Genomic DNA, 24,903 nt, shown 5'->3' with positions numbered 1-24,903 from the left:
AAACTTCCCACAAATCTGCAATAGAAGTTCCTTCGCTAAATCAGATTTTGCCAATGACAAATATATTATTTTGATTTTCGACGACGATAAATTCACTTTGAAATCGTAATAATATCAACGAATGGACAATGAGATGCCTTCACCATATTTTATTAGTTTCAGATTCAAGCCGATACTTTAACGCTAGATTTAAGCTAGCATATGCGCAGAGGTAATTTTAATACTACTTTCATAAGTGATAATAAACATCAGAGAGGTTACTTAGGGTTTCGAGGCTGCCAACTTCGAAATATCTTTACATTTATTATCAAGAAGATATATATTGGTTCAACTGTTAATTCTTTGATTCCACAATGAAAGAATCACTGACTCGTCCTAACATCCAGCATATGCATGCCTGTTCATTATCAGAAATTTCTAAACTTTGTAATTCACTGTGATTAATGCATAGTAAATGAATATTAAATCATTTACTTCTGCAAGAATTAATAACCTTAATTGTTGTCTTATGTTTTAATTCATTTGCATTATGATGATATAATTTGATTGAAATGCGTTAGAATTTGTGGTGAATTAGTTTGATTATCTGTAGACGATATCACGCTAACTCTCTCTAGCATTTTATTAATTTGTTATAACAAACCTTTTGTTTTTAAATTTGAAAAAATCTTGATTTATTTTTCCAGTGGCGGGCCCAAACCGTCCACAAATTTTAGCCACTACTAAGGCCGAAAGCGGTCGTCACTTTATTATGGAGGCACTTAATAGGTGGGCCATCTTTGCTCCTAAGATGATGGACAAATACATCCACACCTTAGAACCCGACACTTCATTCACTAAACACTATCTCATCTAAGCTGCAAAAATGCGATTCTAAATTAAGTTTCTAATATACTTACTGACATTAAAACATACATTAATTAAATTATGCTGGAAAATATTCTGAACATTTGTTTGTTTTAGCTCCCTTTCCTGTATGTAAAAGCTAGAGAATCAATTTTTTTGTCAAAATTACACAGAGTAATTATCAGCATTTGCAAGACCCGACTACTGAAATCATTACCAGTTTTAATTCATTCTAATGATGCCAAACTCTAATTTTGAAATCGTTACAGCTGATTCGCACAGTCAGCAGAACAAACGAGCACGAGCTGCATTCCGAGAGTAATGACCAAAGAGGATATCAGCCAGCCAGAAGTTATAATATATGAAACAGTCAAATGGCAACACCAGATGGGATTCCAAGACGATGATGGTAATAATCTGAGATGAATTATTTCAAATAATGCGGGATCAAATGCAGACGATTAATTATCTGGACTGCTCCGAATCTCGAACGCCAGAGGGCGCAGTTTTTTGACCAGGTTGCACTTTGCTAATGATTTATTTTAAAATATTTTAAATTGAGGCTATGTTTACAAGCTGGAGGAATATATTAAATTTTAATTAGTCTTTTTATAACTTGTTGTAGTTAATTGTTCTAATTTTCTATAGATATTATAACTTGTTTAATTCGTAAAAATATTTTAATATTACAATATTAAATATGGTTTCTTAACATTTTAGAGAGATTAAGTTTTGATAGAATGTGCGTTTAATCTATTACTCTGCATTATATGTATAATTACAAAAAACTCATTTTAATAATCTTTTTAATACTTTGGCTAAAATAAAGTATACAGTGCACGTTAAATCTAGCGATTTCGTTGTTAAATAATGATTTTACTCTGGTACCTTTACTTTTTGTTAAATAATTATATTAACTCAAGAAGCTAATTTTTTTAGTTCTCATATGACTGAGATCGGGAAATATTTTGCTCTCGTTTATATATTCTCTTTTTTTGACTGTTATTTGTTAATTTTAAAAGGCTTATTTTTAATCAGTAAAAACTAAATCGGTGTTTTGTTTTCATTACGTTATGGAATATGTTATTACGTTTCATTACGTTAGGAATATTGTAAGGTGTTTTCTCCTTCTTTTCTACATGCCTTCGTGGTGAAACGGTAGTACACTCCGAGCGTAGTCAAAAGGTCCAGGTTCAAGTCCTGGCGAGGGCATTGCACATTTTTCATGTCTCCCGTATCAAAAATACCTAATAACTCTATAGCATGTTAAAATAACTCCATGATGACCCTGAAAATGGGCAGTGCCTGATTTCAAGTTTATGTAGTTCTCTGGAGTTTTCCTCCTCGACAACAGATCGTTGTGAAGGGAGAAAAAACATTACTTAAAGATATCTCGAAAAATATGTAATTCCGTTAGTTTTTTTAATGTGTCATATAATAATTGTTCAGTAATTTATACTTTAAATTGCTATAAAGCGTTTTTTTATATGTTAACGTTTACCGACTTACTATAAATATCGATAATTAAAAAAAAAATTGGCCCTACTACACCCGATATGTAACTTTTACAATTTTTTTTTTATTTTAATGTAGAAGAAAATTATATTAGGATAGATGAATATGTAAAGTACACCAGGGCTGTCTGCCTACTGAGAGGGATGCCTTCGTGGAAGTATTTCTAAGGTAAATTGACTTCGATTCATATTATGTATGGAGTAAATCATGCAAACGCCATGGAGCCCACGCACACGCAAAAGTTGCAAAGGTCCATGTACTTTTTGCAGTTTCGTAGACCTATACTTTCAATTATAAAAATTCCTCAAGAATCTTTTCTATGACGAGCAATTTAACTTGACGATTTTCTAAGCCTAAAGAATTTAATGATTGCAAATTACAAAAATGACATTTATGTGACGACTCAATGAATCAATCCAAGAAAGAAAATTTTCTTTTCGTAGAATTGTATGAATCCAATCACTGAATGGTTGGCAAATGGGGAATGAGGATTAATGCTTCTAAAATTACGGGTGTAGTATTCTATCTTAATGAAACAAGGTATTCAACAGCATCCACATCAAAGAGAACTCTGTACCTTATTGCACCATCATAAAATATTTAGGTTATACCAGAGAAGAAGCTAAACGTATAAAACAGTTCTTCCTTACACAAGGGACAAATTCCGGAACTCTTATCAGGGCATATTCTATCAGTGGATGCAGCTCAGACCCAATCAAGAAAAGAAAAGGAATCTACGCCTATCTTAACATAGCACACTTTATTGTGCGTTGTTCTTGCCTCAGTAAAAATTCGGAGGAAGTAGTTTCAGGTTCATTTTCCAAAGCAAGATTGTGAATCATTATCACTGCATCATAGTTTGTCAAAAACAGCTCAATTCTTCTTGAAAAATCTAAGTATCACTTATATTAATAACTAGATCCTCAGCGCTCTGAGATTTTATTTCATCTATAGTTGAAATGCGTTAGTTAGCTGTAGCGTCAGTTAGTTTTGTCGGGGTATTTCGTAGTTATTATCTACAGAATGAACTGCAAATAAAATATTTTCACACAATTTAAAAAGGTTTTGAAGCCAAACTCATCTCTATATTTAAACAATGTTTTACAGTTTCATAAAGTGGATATAATGTAGGTATAAAATCAACATATATTTACGTCATCTCAAATCAGGCAACTAGAGAAAAAGTCTGTATTTTTGTGTAAAAGTTTAAAAGCGTATAAGATTTTAGATTATTTAATTGAAGATCTAAATTTCTCAGAATCTAAGAATTTTCATACTGCGTATAGTCATATGCCATAGTCATACACATCGCTGTTGTAAAAGGTCATAGAAACACGACTAAATGATTAATGAGCAGAAGTAAATTTAATGTATTCAATACACTTGTTCCTCAGCTCTTGCTTTCGTAAGTGTTATTTGAACTAGTGATTCTGAAATACTTAAACTATTTAGAATATTGCAGCGTTATCTTCTTTGCAGTTTGAATGTCGCTGTTTTTGAAAGAAGAGAAGCATTATTTCAAATAACGCCCACACTCACCATTGTATACGATCCACACACTCAGCATGATTGCTATGGAATACCAGTTTCAAACACGCGTTTCTACAAAGGCATTATCTAGCTTGAAGAATAAAAACACATGGTGCGCCATCTTGCGCCAAAAGAAGCAAACGTTTGAAGCGAAGAACTAGGAAACTAAATGTATCTAGTTGCGGAATAGTTCTCGAGAGAAATAGTTTACGTGGACGGTTTTTGTTCAAAGCGTGAATCTCCGACAAATATCTTCAGATTTTTTAATCACATTCGCATTGTTTTCAGAAAAGCAAAGAGCTTTTTTTATCATGTTGGTGTTTCTTTCTAGTGAAATATTCTATTTCAAGTTTCATGGATTGCATTTCCTTCTAGAATTTCTTTTTCTTTTGTTAATTTTCTTCCCTTTTTTATCGCACGACATGTTTTTGAGATAGTTCGTTTCTCAAGATGTGCGTCTAGAAATAAATCCGTTTAAAGATGAAAGAAGCAGTTTCGACACTGATAAATAACTGCGAGGCTACCAGAGAGTAATACAGTAAGATTTTTAAACAATAAATATTGTAGAACTTCACTTATTCGTGTTCTGATAATTCTAAATGTTTGAGATATCGAGCTAGAAGCTTCTAATATACGAAAGTTATAAAAATCAATATAAACCTTCTCGATCAGTCAAATTTATTGAGCTAAATACTCAAATATTCAATAAGCTGAGTTTGTCGACTGTTGCTCAAATATTTTGTTTTACACTGCTAACTATACACAGAGGGTTTTCTCACATTTTTTAAACGATTTTCATTGGATTTACAGAAATATTTTACCTAAAGTTTTGTGTTTTAAATGTTCCATTTGATAAGCCTTATTATTCACTATCTTTCTACACTGTAATTTCCAAGTTAATAAATGTTTTTTAGTAGTGGAAAAGGTATTTTATCCCATTCTTCATGAATAATTTTCCAAAGGGGGGGTTTAAGTCGACGTCTGGACAATTAGCCTTTTAAAAGTCTAAAAGCGCGAAAATCCAAGAATGATACAACAAGAGACTTAGTAGTGATATGAACATTTTTGTTCTATTCTTTTTTTTTTCAGGAAATTAACAATGGATTTTGACCTGCGGCTGCTTGCTTCGTCTTGATGCAGTTCTACTGATTGGTGAGCATGCCTTCGTGGTGTGGTGCTCTGAACGCTGGGCGCGTATTCCAGAGGTCCGTGGTTCGATTCTCTGCGAAGGCATTGTTCATTTTTCATCACTCCTGCTTCCAAAAAATACCTAATGTCTCTACAGTGGAGCCCACACTAAAAAGGTGGTGGATGATAATTCTCCACATCCAGGATTTGGCGATTGGGTCCCCTAAAAACTCCAGTCTCCCTTTAAAAGGGGAAGTATATAAGATGCCAGAGGTCAGTGGTTCGATTTCCGGTGAAAGCGTTTTTCATTTTTCATCACTCCTGCTTCCTACAAATACCTAATGTCTCTAGAAAGTTAAGGTATTTCATATTTGTAAAGTGATATTTGTAATGATAATATGTGGAGTTAGTCATAATAGTTTCCTGTACGCTCTTTAACTTTTATGTGTCGTTGCATCAAAAACCAACAACAATCAGAAATCCCTTTGAAACATTTTCTTTAGATTCTTTGCACCATATTCTAAATTTCTTTCTTCTGTTTGATGATAATAATTGAATCTCTTTTTATTGCGTCATTTAAAGGTACCAAATAAGATTCACCGAATTTTGACAACATTTTTCTATTTTTGTCCGAATAATGGTTTCTCATAGAGAATTCTGCAGCGCGTTCTGCTTTTGGCTATATGTCGGGGAGAAAGGACCACGACATTACGTTTGTTCGCCTTACTAAGATTCAAATCAGCATTAATCACTTTGTTTACAGTTGGCACTGGGCATTTTAATGATTATGCAATTGTCCTTTGACTTCGAAGATATTCTTTTAACATTTAAGTTCTTACCTTTACAACATTCGAAACATTCCGTTTTTATCTTGGACACAGATTTTGAATAATGTTTCTCTTTGAAGACAAACTTTGACTTTCAAAGCATTTTTAACTAAATGAGAGTAATTTTCTTCGGAAAGACCATAAACATAGCCTTTCGGCCATTCCTTCTTTAAAAGACCCTTTTTCATGATAAGAAAATTGTGAAATAGCAGACGATAATTACACTTTCGAAATACAGTTGCAGTTAAAAAAATATTCGTATAAAAAGTGTGCGAACAGCTTCTATAATTCACATACATTATAGAAATCATGTGACTAACCATTTTTTAAAACCCGTAAATGTAAAGTAACTTGCACTCTTACTCAAATCTGCTCATTTATTCCTGGTGTTGCGATTTTTTTGGCAATTATTAATATGGTAGATGTTAATATTTGGAGATATACATAAATAAATTTCTGATTTGTTTCAAAATGCAAGAACTTATATCTGGAATAAAATGAAACTGAGTTGATTAAAAATCCGCATTTGTTATTCTGTGTTTCAAAACATTTAACATATTTTAACAAATAATACTATAACTTTTTTTTAAATAATGTGTTCGTTAAAATGTTTAAGGTTGAACTAGCTTTACCTCAAATAGGAAAATCAAAGAATACTTTTGAGTCATCTAAAGCAAGAATTCTCAAAAAATGCGATTTTCCCTTGGGACGAAGAATTTCTTAGTATCAGCGGAATTCTGTCAGCCTTTTATTTACCTGTTTTACCTGTTTATTTTAGTTTTAGTTTATGAATAATAAAAATCTACTTTTTATTCAGGTTTTGGTGTTTATCGACATTCCGTATACTTTTTCTTATTTGATTTATAAAACACATTAACGAATAATCTAAATTTAAATTAACGTATATATATATTCCTCGAGTTTTGGAAGGGGGAAATGATCATCTGACATTGATAAAAGGAAAACGTAGGCCAAAAACGTTTGAGAACTAACTGTCCTAACGGCAAGGTTGGCCCATAACGGTTGGAGATTTATTAAATTTTACTAACGGTTAATTTTTAGTTAAAGTACCTTTCTTTTAAGCGCTAGAGCGAGTTTATTTAAATGAGGTAGAAAAAAAGTGCTATTTGAGGAAAGATTTTAGAAGATGATTTCAGTTAGTTAGGGAGAGCGTTTTAAGCCTGCTTGCATACCACGTTGCTATTTTGAGTTACTAGTGATTAGATTGCTGTGGAGTTGAGTGCTTCTAGCCATTAAGCTTGTTTTCCGTCGACCCCTACGAGTCAGAGCCTTCCTGCAGGTTAAATTATTCACTGAGCCGTTAAGCTAGATTTACTATGTTTTAATTAAAGTTCATAGTTATTTGTTTGAGTTAAGCCAGAATTATTGGCTTTTTGTAAGCCGACATGAACCACCTATTAAATTATATTGAGTGAATAAAGGCTTTTTACACAATTCTTCTGAATTTCTGTGGTACTTAAATACTTAAAACATCTAGGGATAATTCCTCATATAGTCTTTTCGAGCTCGTTAGTTTATGCTCCTAAATAGAGCGATACTGCATACTGTAACAAAGCGATATAAATCTTTTCTCTACCTCTTAGTGAGATTTTCTGTGTTTTTCCATTCCTTGTTACCTCGCTTAGGAGAACTCCTGTGAAAGGCGATAGCCTTCCTGGAAACATCATTAAGTAATAATTTTAACATTAGCAACAGTCAGGTACTCTAAAGCAACTTCTCAAAAGATCAAACTTCAGAAAGATCAAATCATCTAAGGGATAAGCTATAGGAATTTTCATTTTAAACGGTATAGAAAACATATATAAGAGTGCCTAAATTTTCTCTGCGTAGGAACGTAAGATGCTCATTCGCCGGCACAGATTTATTCTGACACTTTCTTTAAATAATTCATATATTCTGCTGTTAGAAAAAATAAAGCATTAGCACACAGAAAGAAAATCTCTCATACATTTTCAATTTCACTTTCAGCTTCTTTCACAACCTTTGGATTTTACGCAATTATCTCTTTACTAAGGATCCCTTTAAATGCCAATAAACGCAAGCTGACTGAAAGGATTTAATTGATTTTCTTATTCCAAATCTTGACTCCGTTGACCTTGTATCCTTTTTAAATTTCAAATTTGAATCTTTCGTACTGAATAACGCTTTTAACGGAGTTTTATAAATATCTCAATAGCGTGAATTAGACCGTTTTGTGACAGTCTTTTTAGCACTACGGGCGTGGCGTTTTTTACTTCCTTATCTTAAAATAACCTCTTTCCGCATAATTTCCTTTCAATGTTCAGCACAACTATAAATCAGGTGTTTTCTATGTACAGGCTATATACATATTATTGTAGTACTAACTGGTCGATTTCAGACAGTGTCACTGTCTCAGCAACGCATGCAGTCGGGAACTGTTCATACCTAAAAGACAGATCGTGACACAATTTTCTGTTCTAAAAACTTAATAACTGAAATGTATCGTTTATTTTATATACCACTTGTACATAGGGTAAGTGTTTAATGTACCACTGAGTTTAAACTGTCGCTGTAATCAACAGCAAAATTCGGCAGTGAGTAGTTGCAAAACTTTAATGTAAAATCTAATTGCTTATTATAAATACCATTTTATTAAGAGGTGTCAGATATCATTCAGTTTATATTCATTATTCCTTTTCTTCAAATCTTAATTAAAAAATTTACTATATTTACTATGTTTACTACTTTATTTACTACATTTTAAAAATATATTATTAAAATGATAATAACACATTAAGTATACAAGAAATCAAAAGGAACTTCCTTATTATTATGGACTCATTATTTAAAAGGCGCCAAAATCATAAACCATCACCATGCGTATATCATAAACCATCGCCATGCGTCTGGAAAAACTCATGGCAGCCGTTTCTATACGTATTATTATTGCATTTCTATTGTATTTCCTGTTTATTTTCCAAAGGAGTATGGCGGAGATCTTTGGAACGATAAAATGCTTTGATGGTACATCAAAAGCCATCGCATACTTAAAACAACCGCAAACTGTATACGACAAGTAAACTTTTATATTTTCCTTCATCACTTCGCCTTTCTTAAGTTAAAACGTAACGCCATTTAAATAGCGATGGGGATACAAATACAAAGGGAGATCGTAATACCAAGGGAGATCATTTGAGACCGCAAATAGTATATAATGTTCTGCTTCACGGCCAAGTTTAGCCGAATATACTAGACGCCTGCATTAAACCTAAATTTAAGAACTTTATGGCAATAAAAGATCTGACCATGACTACTGTAACTTAGTGTCAGTTTCTATAAGGGAATTAAAAATACATATTAAAATATAATAAACACAAATTTAAGAAATTCGCATCAGATAACATATATGGTTAGGACAAGGACAATTTAATTTAATATTAACGCCAGAACCTCAAATGGAGTTAACAATACGTATTAAAATATAATGTTAAATGGCTTATAAATTTAGTATAAAGGAGCAAATGGTGAAAATGCTTCTGGTAGTAACAGCGTGTATAATTTGGAACAATGCTAAATGTCAAAAAGGTATGCTGCCATTTATTGCTGAATAAAATAAATAAAAAAAATGCCACAGTTGGCAAATAGAAAAATAATCGTGAAAATTTAACTAAATCTATTTACAGTAACAAGCCGTGAGTTTACTTAATATCTGAAGGAACAAACCTATTTCGCCATGATTCTTCTTATATCTAAAACTAACCTCATAATAAGCCTGTCCATTATAACAATAGGTTAACATAATTTTTCACACTGCTTTAAAATTTAAAACTTTGTCACTGACTCACGGATCAGACCAACAGCAATGAAGATTGCTAAATCGATAATCCATTACAACCAATCTATCGCATTTGAAATTTTTTCATAACTTTTATTATTTAGTTTTTATTTTACGTACTTTGTACTAAGCCAGCACAAAAGTAAAAATAGAGAGGTATGACAGCAAATTTAAAAGGCTAAGTGGTTAATAACAGCAAATAAAAATCAGAAAGTCCATACGAAATAATTGGAACTATCTAAATTAGTTCAGTCATCTATTTACTGCACCTTTCTTATCTATTTTTCATGCATAATCTTTCTCATCTATTTATTACATGCCGTCAATCTAAAGCGAATTTTTAACTATAAAAATTTCGCTAAAAGATTCGTATGCCTTTAATAATCGAATTATTTGAATCAGATTAGTCATCTATTTACTACACATTTCTTATTTATTTCTCGTCTATAATCTTGCTCATCTATTTATTAGAAGTCACCAATCTAAGGCTCATTTTTTCACTATATAAATGCCTTTAAAAGTCGGATATGTCTTTGAATGAATTCTAACTTAGAATCGCAGATAATTCTGAATTATTAAATTTAGAGACAAAAGAGTTTTCCGAAATATTATTATTATTATTATTATTATTATTATTATTATTTTTGTTTTGTTTTCAGTAGGTAGGGGAAAAGTTACAAAGAACTAAAATCTTATAGACAAGGTTGTAGGGACATTAGATATTTTTTGGCAGCAGGATAAGAGAAAAATTAGCAACGGCTTCGCCGGAAATCGAACCACGGACCTCTGGAATACACGTTCAGCTTGCAGACCAAAGCAACACGAAGGCATGCCAAGAAGGCAGAAGAAATACCTTATAAGGTTACAAACAATAGAACTGAGAACAAAAATACCGATGTCATTGCCTAAAGAGAGTTCTTGCCTCCCTGTGCCTCGACTGTTCTGTTAAAACCACGAAGAGCCCTACATTGGAGCAGGTAGTTCCTGCCATTTCTTCTCCAGAATCAGAAAGTAGCAAATCGGATCGGTTGAAACTCTTATATGGTGCAGGTGGACGAGAAGGCAATCATGTTCTGTAAACAGATGGACCGCCGCAACTGCATTGCGTCTTCGACTATCGGGAATAATGGAAGAACATAACCTCCTCTAACTTTATAAGACCGTACGGATCTAAAAATCTCGTAAGATATTAGACGTCAATAATTTTTAAAAATTAACAGTTTAATCCTCTAATAAAAAATGGCTGTATTAGGATGTAGTAAGCTGGAACATCTTTTTTGCAAGGAAATCCGTTTGTTCATTGCCCCAAAGGCCACAATGGCGAAGGAACCAGTGGAGAACGATTTGTTTACCTTTTAAGTAAAAGTTCTCAGGAATTCTTGACCTTGCAAAATTTCAGGTGTTAATGGGTTTTCAACAGAGCTAATTAATTAAACGGCTGCGTGAGAAAATATTAATTTAAAGGCTAGATGTACTTCATTTTATTTGCTGAGATCCCTTTTTGTTGTTTTCTTGGTGATACTGAAATTAAGGGAGAAAGATGACATCGGAGAAATATGCAATAACCATCAACCCTAAAATATCTCCCACCTATCAAATTCGAATATCTATGAGAGATTTTTCAGACTTCTATAACAAGATATGACAAAGTACTTCAGATAAAACGCAGCCTTTAAGGCAGTTTACAATAAAAGACGCTCTATTTTACGTTAGTCCTATCAGTCTTCACTCTTAGAGTACAGTTCTGGTTCATTAGCCTCCTTATTTAATTTTAGCTCTATTAATCCTTCATGCTTTTTGCACAAGTAGTTACATTAAGTTTACATAAATTCTTTCCTTAAACTGATTTCTTCGGTTGTGGAGACAGGAGGAATTTAAAAAAAAATATGAGCAAAACTAAATAAATAAATAAATAAATAAATAAAATTTTTATCGCATTTGTCAACCACATATACCATTACTGATGTCAGTTTAAGTGCTTAAATTTGATACTAGACGAATCTGAGTCGTAAAAAGTATCAATTCTTTTGTTCGTATAAAAAATATAAATAAAAGGAGGGAAGAATTTTTTTAAAAATATTATATTTTTAAGCACTATTTTAAATATGCAATGAATGATACACACAATGTTGTTTTTAAAAATAGATATATTACTTCAGAAAATACAAATGAATGAAACTTAATAAATGAAATATATTTGAATTATGAAGTCAATATCTCAATAACTTTTGGGAAAAATATTAGTAAACAGTTAAATTTTTTAGTATTTTTTCAAAAAGTCGACCGGAAACGCTCATACATCGGCAGATCGCGAGACGCCAAAGTTCATTTTCTACCTGGTGCTTTCCTTCATTGCATTAATGCATCGTTCATTGGTTTCAAGAGTTGTTAAATGAAGTACAAATCACTCTTTTGAAGCGACTAAAGGTAGATCTATTATTTGAATGCATCTCCTCTCTCCTTTGTTAGCGTCAGCGTTTAGTTATTGATGCTCGCAGTTGCAATGCCGTCAACCGTACAAAGATCTCTAAGCGAGAAGTCGTCGCTTCACTGAAGTAAGTTACTATGAACGCTGCAGCATTCTACTAGGCATGGAGGAAAGAAATTCTTTCCAACAAAAATTCATATATACACTCGTTTCACATGTTTGAGAGAAATCGATTCGAAAGAATTAAATCAGTATAGTTATTCAGTGGGAAAAATTCAATTAAAAACTTAATGTAGATAAATTGTAAACATGGAATACTGAATTATTTTAGCAACTTTAAGAAGGGACATTTAGTGATGTCAAGAGGTAATCCAAGTTCACTGAAAATGCTAAAGTCGTGCTCTCGTTTTAATAAACTTTTCTACTGGAAGTCAATAAAAGTAATCTTTTCCTAAATATTTAATAGTTTGTAGATTAGGATTAGAAAGATTCGAATAACAAGTTGAGTCTCAAAATGTTCTCATTTGAATTTTTCATCTCTTAGTTTAAATAATTCAAAAACAAGAACAAGAAAATCGAAATAAACCCGGAAAAAAATGTAAATCATATGGCATCGGCAAAATCTGGATGTCACAGATATTACAAGTCTCCAGCTGGTCAAACACAGTGACAACATACTATTTAAGCATATTAATGGTGATCCGAAATTCTTTCAGTATTTCTTGGACGTATACCATTGTTTCTCGCAAACTACGTAAAAGGAAGAGAAACAGAATCTTAGAAATAAAACTGAAACATCTTCTTACCTTTGGGTGTGCCCTCTTCGGAAAGGCTATCTTCGGATCGATCTGCAAAAGAAGAATAAAGACTTCATTGGACGAAATACACATTGTAGAATAAATCTGGGTATTCCCAAGTCATACATATTTACTTTTACAGCAATAAATACAGAAGGATCTCTCAATAAACAATGTCTACTACAAATATGTGTAGGTTCCATTTATTCTTTGAGAATAGCTTTACCGTAGTTGACTTCTCATAAATTCTTTAGTACCAATGATGTTTAACAAATGCTTACCGCGTTGAAAAAAAGTTAGTAATAAATGTTTCAAGAATGATTAGCGATGGATTTCCTTTATAAAGGACTATAGATAAATAACGTGTTCAACATTATTACATTAAACATCTTCTATTACTACTCTGCGCGGTCTATTGCGGAATATAATATGAAGTTGACTAAAACCCCATGTGAATTACTCGGTTCAAAAATAATATGTTTTTAAAAAAGAGGATTACTTTTCACGCATCCGTGTTTTCTTCCTTTAATATTGCGGCTTAGATGAAATACAATTAGTGTCCATAGAAATTTGATCCCATTAAAACTGTCGTGAGTTATCAAGCAAAACTGCCACTGGCGAGAATATAATCTTACAGAAAATTGTAAGGATGGAAAGACGGCTTATTATTCAGCTAGTATTTTCTAAAAAACAATCTTACAAAACACTTATATAGCAGAGATGGCCAAAAAGCGGTTCTCTCAAGCTAGTGGTGCGGCTTTATGCAAATAAAAGATCTGTCTGAAATATGGCAAACTGAAATTACTCAATATCCAAAAGAAACCAATAATTATACACTCTTTTGCAAAAACATATATGCACCCAGAAAGAAATAAGCCCAAACTAGGAAACTCGACAGTAGTATAGTGTTCGAACAGATAAACAAATTTTCAAAAACTGGGGGGGGGACGAGCTTCATTAACGAGTAGCAATACAAAGAATGTGAAAATCAGTAGGTGGCAAAGCTCTCCCTAGCAGTGGAGTCTGTTAAATTACCAAAGTCCCTCTGAGGTGGATTGTACAACAAATTGAGCAACTGTTCCGTGAGTTGTGACATATTTGTACACGGCTGAATTTGCTTGCCAACATGTCCCAAATATTAAGAAGGCAAGTCTGGAGACCTGACAGGTCATTCGAGGTGATCAACACGGTGAAGATATTGTTGGGAAAGTTGTGCATTATGTAGCTGAGGGCTGTCCAGCTGGAAAACAGAGCTTGGACGACCTGGTAGCATAGGCAGTACGACCGGCTGCAAAATGTTGTCAACGTACCTGCCAGCAATCACAATACTTCGCAGTAAGACTAATGGTGAACAGTTGTTCCAGTTAATCGCTCCCCAGACTGTCACATTCTATGTAATGGCTGCGTGTCGTTCGGTATGCATTGGGCTGCTCAACTCTTCGTTTCCAGACACGTATGCGGCGGTCATCAACATTGACAGGAAAGAGTGATTTGTCGCTGAAGATCACATTTCTCTAATCGGACACTGTCCATCCTGAGCGAGAGAGGCACGTTGCAAGTCGATACTGTTTATGGTGGAGTGTCAATGTCGATTGACTTGAATGGACATCGAAATTTAAAGCCCAGCTTCATCTAGTCCTCTGCGAATCGTGTCTCTGGATATCCCGAGATCCCGGCGAGTTGGCAAATGGTGCTGAATCAATAACTGTTGTCTTCTAATGACCACTTCCCGTCATTACAAATAGTATTTAAGAAACAAAATATTTTTTAAATGAAATTAGATTTCATCAAATGCACGAATTACGTACATAACTGGTTATGAACGTAATTCGTGCTTGTTAAATCTAGCTAGTTAGCTTGTTAAATCTTGCTATATTAATAGCCCTAATAAATAAATCAATAGAATATGCTGGTAAAACTTCCTTCAAAATGAAGGATATCTCTCTCCCGTGGGAAGAAAATTATGCTAATAGTGGATCTAGCGTTAAGTCTGAAAGTTAATCTTGAAATTATTTGACAAATTTAGAGAATCAGTTACTAATTTAAAAAACGTACTCTCTGAACAAAAAAAGGGGGTAGTTCTATATCTTCTGTTCTTCTGGGCCTACTGCGAAAATTTAACTTACGTTTTTCATATCTCGAGCACGACTTAGGATATATATTAAATTTATATGTAGCATTGCTATAACATAGGTATTTTGACACAAAATCCAGCTTTTTCTAAAACTAGATACAGATTTCTTTTCATAGTTCGCTTCTACAACTCAAATTATGCCAAAGTGCCAAGTTCTGTAAAAATCGAACAGGTAGTTTTAAAACAATTAGCTCTCAAAATTTTGGCTCCTCAGTGTGAATTGAATTTGGTATATGTTTATTAATATTTCTTTCTTACTACATTTACTTAGTTTCTTCTTTCACGGTTCAAAATTTAAGTTTAATCCAAATAAAATTTAGACATATTTTCTGATTTATTTTTATTTTTATTCATTTTTTTCAAAAACATTTAAAAATTATAACCTATAAAATTTTCACCCTCTATTTAATGTTTAAAGTAGATGTACTTTTAGGCATAGTTGCAAGAAATTAGAGATTTTTATTCAAATTTTCCCAAGATATACATAAATTTATATATTGGGGCGTTTTGATATTTGGCATATTTGTTATAAGCGATAATAATGCCAAATGTAGTTTACGTACTTTGCTAAAATTATTCGATGGAATGATCGATGAACCTTTTTTTTGCTCGTGCCCAGTGAAAAGAAAGGAAAACAGGTTACTTAACTTAAGAATTTCGACAAGCGAATTATTCTTGCGCAAATTAAAAAATGTAAGCCAAGATAAATTTTTAATTTTTTCGGGACGTTTCTCACCAAAAATTTACAAAATTTAATATTTAGGCATAATTTGATTCAGAGAATCAAAATTTGGAAAAGATATTGATATATGCCTTTTTCCGAAAAAGTTGGATTTTGTATAATTGAATATCGCAAATTAAATTTTGTCAATCGGCCCAATAGAACGGGAGCTACAGAACTGTCCCTCCTTTTTTTTGTTCAGAGTGTAAGTCATTCATTCAATTTCATGACATATTTGTTGTATCACTCAACGTCATTGCACATTAACACATTTTACTTTCAGAAGGATTAACTATAATAGTTTAGTAAATTTTGTTTTCAATTTAGTAATTTCTTCCCTGTATAATTTTGATATGATTCATTTATGACGTATGTTTTTGATATAAATATCCTACTTATTTGCCTGCTACAAAAACTAAAGCTACGCATTATTATAACCCGATTAATGAAACAAAGTCGGACATAGGTAAGAGGAAAATATAATAGAAGAAATGAGAGCTCTTGTCTGTTATATAGTGTCTATTTTGTTTTCTTTTCAAGAGTGTAACGGATAAATAATGGTAAATGAACATTAAAGGACATGAATAAGTTTTAGTCCCAATTAATTTATATATGTCTATGACAAACTCATGCGATTATTTCAAGCACAAAATTGTATCTTTATTAAAGCAAATATTGAAGTAAAGTAAATAATTTAAATTTAGTAAAACCAAACTATTCATGGCATGATTTCTATGAAGAAATCCTATAAATAATTAATTATGCAAAAATCTTCCTCAGAGAAAATTATCTGAGGTTTAATATATTAAAAAACTGCATATAAAACAGAAGTAAATTTTACAAGATCTATTAAAGGAAATAAGAAATTACGGGTAACCTTTACATTCCGAGCATTAATGTTGCCTCTAAAATTAAGTGTAAAAGTGCAGCACATCGGTCAAATCAATTACCTTTTAAAGAAAGCCTCGAAAAACGAATTTTGTGTCCATTTCAAAGAAGTCTTAATGTGACATACGCATTCACACCGAAACCTTAGGAATATATTATTATCCAAAATGCACGGAGATTTTATTAGAAATTTTCCTTCTCATATTGTAAAAGATCCTGAACACAGATCTTACTAAACGTTCTTATATATTACTTAATTTTATCTGGAGCATTTAGATTCTCTGTGCTTAAATTTATACAAAACTAAATACTGTTATCATATTTAAAATAATATGTTAATTAATATTGTCTGAATTAGCTGCTCAATAATAACTTGCCCATAAATCGTAAACATAAGTAAATCAATACACGGATAATCTGAAAAACAAAAGTTTGACAAAGAACTAAATTTTTATAAAAGCGGTTTATTTTTAAGGGGAAAAAATGGTTGTTTTACGTTTTTTGAATACGTTCTGAACTTTATCTTTTTGACCTTCAAATAGGCGACGGGTATTGCCTCAATTCCTCAAAATTCCTAAAACAATCATAAGAAAACGTTATTTTCTGAACTACAGTATCAAAACTGAATTTATGCCTGAATTTATATCCGAAATTTGTTTTTGTAATATAGTATTATTTAAATTGTTTGGGCACCTTTCAAGGTGTACGCATACGCACATACTAAAAGCTGTTAGGAAAATGTTCTTGGAAATAATAGTTTTAATAGCAAACTTAACGCAAATCCGCAAAAGAAACCAAACAATTAACAAGAATAACTTAGAAAGACAAACAAATTGTTTTCCTTCAACTTCGAATGTACAAATTCCCTCTGCTGAAAAAGAAGTTTATATCTGATTTTCGGAACTAGAAAACACTATATGTTTACTTATGTTACGCTTATTTTGTTTGCTACTTTTTCAATGTCAACAACATTCAATTTTTCAGGCGTGTTCTTTCGCAGCATTTATACTTTTAAGCAGTAAAAATCAGTTCATTTTAAATTTGAATATTATATCTTTGTAAAATCATGAAGAAATTCATGTGAAGTTTCACAGCTGTACGTATATGTGAATCATATGATGTCCAACAACGCGTTGTAAATCGAAGATTGATCAGAAATTCCGCGGTTGTTTCCTTCGCAAGGAATCTGAAAAACACATCTACGGGTTTTAGGACCCGACATTGATTGTTATGCAGGGGACAACCGCATGGAAGACGATTAAGTCTCCGATACTGCGGGGAAAAAATTCGCTGCGCAAGACGCTGCCTGCACCTCAACTCTTCACTGCGGAATAAACTTAAGGAGAGGAGGTGTTCCACGCTAATGTCTCTTCGAATTGGAAGATAAACTCTTGCCACAGTGGTTTACAGAAAAGAAAAAAAAAAAAACTGGGAAAGGGATGTCGTTATATTCTAAAGCAGAAGATCTACTGCTTTGAAGAAAAGGTCTGTTGTTTTACAACTCCAAATGTTCTTTTAAAGAGAAGGACGTTGACTGTAGCCACAGAACTTCAAAGAGTCATTATCACACAAAAGGCGACAGCTGAGAATTCGTAAGAAAGCATCGGTTGGAAGGCAGGTGGTTTCGTTTCCAAATCGGGAGAACATGGCTTTAGAATGTCAGGTTGTTGAATTCGCATTAGTATTGCTCGAGGAATGCTAGAGAGGGAAAATAGAGAGCTGGCACAGAAATGGCGTAATATCAGCTTAGTAATGGTAATATAAATGTTCAAATGACTTGTCTCATTCACAGCTAGTTAAAGATATTCAATATACACCGTGATCACAAAAGTCCTTACCCGGTCTTTATTTTCTCAAACGTTGATCGTAGACATAATCTTTTGCTTGTTTTCGTGGTAGTTGTATCTCATTTACGGAAGCTGGTTTCTTTGCTCTTGATGAAGAGGGACCTGCACCTGTTTGCTCTAGGAATCGGTAGAGTCCTGACTAAGATCTACACCAAACACAAAGTCGTTGCTTTGCTTAATTTTACGTTTTACTTTGGCACGTTTATCTTCTCTCTTGCACCGTTACTTAAAACAGTAACTAGTATTCTAGAAAATGTTACCTAAATTTATGTTCCTTTCATTTTCGTTCACTCTTCTTAATAATTTAAAATCGGATTGCAGATGTACCATATACTATATGGTTTTTTAACTCTTTGAAATTAAAAAATTCTTTCTTTCCAAATATGCGCGGTATCTGTCAGCCGTAAATTTGTAATCCGAGCGGCCATCATCTGTTTCCCATTGAGGTGTGCAACAGGAAAGCTTGCTGAGGTCTTTGATGACCATAAAAAAGTTAAAGAATGAGCAACACGTTTTGTCGTTCACTAAAAAATAATAATACGATAAATATCAGTGCTACCTATCATTACGACATTAGCTCAGAAAGTGTATTTTGTCTTGAAATTGCAGTTTGCGTCGAATCAATATAAATGGCTGTATCAGTTTTCAAATTGTTTCCACCAAATATTATCGCCTTGTGTTATATTTAAAGTAATCAAACAATGAAGATTCTGCATTAATCTATGTATGTTTATCGGATTGCCAAAAAATATCTAGAACCATCAAATTTTAAATGCCATAGCCCTCCACCCGAATATGGGCACCTGCAAACCCGAATCTTGAATTTAAAATTTTTATTATTATTTATTTCAGATTTTTTAAGCTTTAACAAATTTTTGATTAAAAACCTCAACGATTTCAAAGCAAGCAGTGACAACACACTATACGGAATAAAATATTTTTTCTCCAGCGCGGGAGACCGTCTATCAAAAAGTCTAAAGATATGCTGTTTCTAAATATTTTTAGTTCGAAGAAACATTATTCCAAATGCTCTCAAAACATGTGTGTATGTGTAAATGAAAAATGGAAATGTCTCTTTGGACGTAATATAAAATATGGAAGCTTTCAGTTTTCTGTAGCCGAAAGGGAGCATTAGCTCAGAAATGCTATTAATTTTGTTTTGGCATTTTCCGTTGAAAACATTAAATCTCGCTTCATTTTTCAAATTTTTGCTAGCAAATATCGCCCTGTGTTACATTTAAAGAAATTAAATAATAAAAAATCTGCAAAAATGTGTGTAAGTTTCTCGCATTGTGGTAACACAACGATACCTAGAGCCATCGAATTTTGAAAAACGTATTTTTCCACCGAATATGGGCATCTGGAAACCCTAATTTGGAATTTGAAATTTGTTTTATTATCGATTTCATATTTTGCAACACTAGGATAATAATTTTAATCACACGAAAAAAAGCAAAATTTTTTCCATATGTAGGAAAAGTTTGCGTACATTCGCTGCCTGTTATTTATACTAAAAATTTCAGAAAATATCTCCCGGTAGAGAATTAATGTGAAAATTTAAGAAGGAGGCATATTTTCCAAAACTGAACCAATAATACAAATAATTAGTAAGCAATTAAATATATATTATATTATGCATTTTTAATTGGAATTTACATTAATCTCTATATATAAAGAAGAGTGCCTGTGTGTTTGTTGGCGGTTAACTCAGTCACTATTGTAGCTATCGACAGCAAATTTCCTACAATTGCTGTCCTGGGAAAGGCCAACGTCCAATTTTTCAAAAAAAAAAAAAAAAAAAAAAAAAAAAAAAGTAAAATATAATTAATAATAAATAAATAAATAAATAAATAAATAAATAAGATATTAATTAGAAAATTTGACATCGCTAATTTTCGCCCTTATTTTTCCGAGTGGCAACCATCTCGCACGCTCGATATAAAAATGTGCTTTATTTCGAAAGTTGTTGTTGCCACTGCTCGCTTTCAAATCGTAGAGTTTGTTAGTAAAAATTTCTAAGTTTTATTACAATAAAATAAAAATAGCATTGCCAAACATTAAATACATTATTCCCGATTCCAAAAATTCGTGCGAAGCCATTTCGACTGTTTCCATCTTCTTATGACTTTAATCAGCCGAAATAATAATCAAAATCTCTGAAAACACTAATTTTTGAACTCATTTTTACGAGTTACAACAGTCTCGCGCGTTGGAAATAAAAATGCTTTATTTTGAAAAGTGCTGCTGCTCATTTTCGAATTGTAGAGTTTCTTAATTAAAATTTGTAAATTTTACAAAATCTATACATATAACAAAGAATGCCTGTTTGTGTGTTAGTTTTTTCTTCCCGATATTGATTTCTGACCAATTATGATCAATGTTTTGCCACATTTAATCGACTAAAATTAAATACAGGTGACATATGACACTTAAGCTTTTACGACCGTATGATGAGAAAGACGAAAATTATTAAAATCTGCGTGCCATTGTTGCTCATATAATGAGAGAGAATTAGTTTATTTTTCTATCGAAATTTTTATCTAGGTTCCATATCGCATCAGACTGAAAAATATATGACTATGAATCGTACTTTTTGCATCGTTATTAGAAAAGGATTACAGCGGTATCGTCGTCTCTGTTGTTAGGTACATTACTTTCAGTCTGACTTAACTGGCATCGAGTACTTTTACTAGTTAATAAATAAATCAGATTCTGAAAAGTATTCAACATAGTTATCTTAGATCAAGATTGCCATTTAAATTTGATGGCCTTCTTTATGCATTATATTGTTGTAATAAAAATATGATGTCGTGTCGAATGTAATGATGGAATGTATGATCTATAAAGGAATATAAAATTAAAGTAACTTACCCCCAAAGGATGACACTTCAAATAATGTAAATTAAGTAATATTTATTGTATGATGAAATCATTAAATTTTGAATTAATACCAGCATAAATTAAGTAAATATCGCCAGACAGAAGATTATTAACTGTGATCATACAGCGGCAGAAAGAAACAGTCCTCATTTTGAAACCTAACCTATCGTACAAGAAACGCGTAATATTCCAATCAAAGTAAATCTCAGTCCATCGTCTTTAAACAAAGTTTCGTGATAAAAAAAATCAAATTTTATAACGGAGGAAATTGAGTTGACTGGTTATTCTAATATATTTTTGAAGAAACACAAGGCAAATATTCGTATCATCAGGAAAGTGTAACACGTGCACATGAAGTCCTTTCGAGGATATTTCAAGTCGTAGAACATCATTAATTTACTGCAGAAGTCAGCATCTAGATAATTTTAGTTGAAACTTCAGTACCCATATCTATTTTCTAGGAGAAATGCATTTCTCTACAAACAATATGGAGATGGCAGTCAAAACAAGAACGAAAAAGAACAAAATGGCATACAAGCGTCATCCGAGGTGAGAACGGCCAGAAGACCGTCCTACACCTTCGGAGCCCAGCAGCTGAGAAGGAGAAACCGGTTGTAGCCGCCAATTTCGCTCTGTCATTGAGCGGTCGCAGTGAACAGACTTTATGTTGAACAAATGTGGAGGCTGGCCTGCACAATTGTACACATATACAAATTTTCTTCACTAAGCAGCATATTTTTATAAAAAGGACTGTTTGGCAATAAAATTTTTATCGGCTCTGAAAATCAGAAAAGATAACTTTTTTGAATTCGAAATAAAACGATTCTTTTTATCGTATATTAGCAATTCAGAAAAACGTGGAATGCTTAAAATGCTAGTTAGGGTTTTGAAAGAGGATTATTTTGCTGGATATTCCAGCAGTAAGTAGGATAAGAATTATTCAAATATAAAAACAAATTATTAAATGTAATATAAATTAATATTTTTTTTTCCAATGGCAGATTTTGAACAATTACAAATGTAACCCAGTCCATTAATCTATACAAGGCCGGATGTGGTGGTCTTTTTATTATGGAGGCACCTAATAGGTGGGCCACCATCGCCTTTCCTATGAAGGGACGGACTGTTACAACCATGTCTCCTCCGCGATTCGAACCCAGGCCCCTTTGGTATCGCAGTCAGCTTCCCTGACCACTATACCGACTGGGCGGCTATAAATTAATATATATGATTAGAAAAATTTCGAAATTCTGATATTTGTTCAGCTTGTGGGAAAATATAATATTTATGAAATCTGGAAATATCCGTTCGCGAAGTTACAAAAGCTGTTCGCCCATTTTTTGACGATTTTTCATTGTAATTATAGAAATATTTTACCTAAAACATTTATGTTTTATATGTTCTTTTGATAACCCTTATTCTTTACTATCTTTATAGACCTTAATTTCCAAGACAATAAAAGCTTTCAAAAGGCTGTTGGAGGTCGACGTTTGGACAACCAACTTTTTAAAATTTCAAAAGCGCAAAAATCCATAGGTGATACATCAGGAGATTTAGTAGACATATAAAAAGGTATGGCCTTGCTACGCATTTCTTGTTCCATTTTTTTTTTCAGGAGATTAACAGTGGATTTTGAAATGCTGCGGCTTTCTCTTGATTCAGTTCTATTGACTAATGTTACTGTGGGTAAAGAGAATGTATTTCATATTTGAAAATATTATGTTTTAAAATATGTTCCTGAAAATATGTGGAGTTGATATTAACATTTTTAACTACTTTCTTTATTTTTAATTTGCTGTTATACAAAAAGCCAGCAACAATCATAATTACCTTTGCAAATCTTTCTTAAGATTCCTTGAATCATGTTTTAAGATTTTTTTCTCCTCTTTGATGATAATAAATGGATCTCTTTTTATTGCAGTCATTTAAGTACAGTAAAGATTCGTCTACTGTGACAACAGTTTTCCATTTTTGTCTAGATAACTGTTTGTCATAAACAATTTTACAGTGCGTTCTGCGTTCGCCGACATGTCGTGAAGAAAGGCGACGCACGTTAAGTTTTTTTTGCCTTTTTAAGATTCAGATCAGCATTAATTACGTTGTTTAGAGTTGAGACTGAGCATATTAATGACTTTGCAGCTGTCGTTTGATTTTATGGATTTTCTTTTAACATTTAAGATCTTACTTTTGCAACATTCGAAATATTTCTTTCTTTTCTTGGATACATATCTGGAATACTTTTTCCACTTCAAGTTATTTCTTCTGTTGTTTACAACATTACCTATCGTAGCTTTAGATATCGAAAAACCCGTGGCATTGCATAACTTTTTTTAATAACTAGATACGAATAATTTTCTTCGGAAGAACACAAACATAGCCTTCCATCCATTCCTTCTTTAAAAGTAACATTTTTCATAAAAACAAAATTGTCAAATAGCAGACGGTAACTTATTGAGTACAACCTCTGTACTGTCTTCTGACGATCAATCTGACGGCGCAAATATTTTTGGAACCAAAATGTATGAAATGAAGAATTCAATACAATTTTAATTGAAATATGAAAATACGTAGTGGTTTTAGCTATTTTTATTTTTAATTGTTTTTTTTTTTCAATATCATTATTATTACTATATTAATATTTATTCGTGTCTTGATTAACATACATGGCAAAGTAGATGCAATGTAAGGTACTTAAATCCTTGGCTTGCAATAGTTCCCAAACTTCTGATTTCTCAAACATATGTACTATCTGTATCTATGTAAGAATTAGGACGTGTTTGCTCATGTATAATTATGATAAGATCCAATAAATTGTATGCTGGTGTGATAAATAAAACACTAACTGACTTTCTTTGAGAAGGTCAGGACAGTGGTCACCTCTGGTGGTGTTTAGCAGCTTTAGGACAATACGTATTGTTTGAGTATAATTAAAATATAATGTAAATACAATAAGATTCCATACTTTAAAACTGTTATTACTGCTTAATTTTTAATATAGGTATGTTTCAACAACTGAATATAGGAAAAAAATTTTCTGGTTATCTACAAATACGTAGACGCATTAGCGAAATAAGGTGTATAAGTATAATCAAAATAATATAATGTGAATACAATAGGAATCAATAATTTAAAATTGTTCTTATTGCTTAATTTTTAATATCGGTGAATTTCAGTAATTGAACAAAGAAAATAAAATTTTTTGGTTATCTAAAAAGTTCTGATTCATAAATTGGTTTCTGTTTCGATTCGAATGCTATAAAAAGAAAATTAATTGGTAAGAATTTTATTTATTAGTTGCAGAGTTATTAGGTCTTCTTTGAAGCTGGAAACATGAAAAATGTGCAATGCTGTCACCGAGACTCGAAACTAGATCTCTCGAATACGCGCCGAGTGTGCTACAGTTACACCACGAAGGCATGCAGCAAGGAGGGAGAAAATACCTCACATACTAGCTTTAAATAAAATCTATGTTAATTAACGTTGATTTTCCTGCATTCAGTTTGTATGCGGCGTATCATTCTTTTTCCAAGCGTCTGATTTGTAGT

The 24,903-nt window shown here is 32.4% G+C and overlaps 1 protein-coding gene across 1 annotated transcript in view; it reads right to left on the bottom strand.

Moving 5' to 3' along the window:
• The window catches only part of LOC118201074 (RNA-binding protein Musashi homolog Rbp6-like), a 560,394-nt gene that overhangs the window by 221,117 nt on the left and 314,374 nt on the right, over positions 1-24,903 (bottom strand). Inside the window, exon 5 of the mRNA XM_085811638.1 lies at positions 12,898-12,939. Within this exon, the coding sequence (XP_085667764.1) occupies positions 12,898-12,939 (42 nt within the window). The remainder of the gene's footprint in view (positions 1-12,897; positions 12,940-24,903) is intronic.

Source organism: Stegodyphus dumicola, chromosome 2 (genome assembly GCF_044657685.1).
Source record: "Stegodyphus dumicola isolate Sdum_Otavi_A_Nest chromosome 2, ASM4465768v1".
NCBI lineage: Eukaryota > Metazoa > Arthropoda > Arachnida > Araneae > Eresidae > Stegodyphus > Stegodyphus dumicola.
This window is presented reverse-complemented; position numbering and strand designations above follow the sequence as displayed.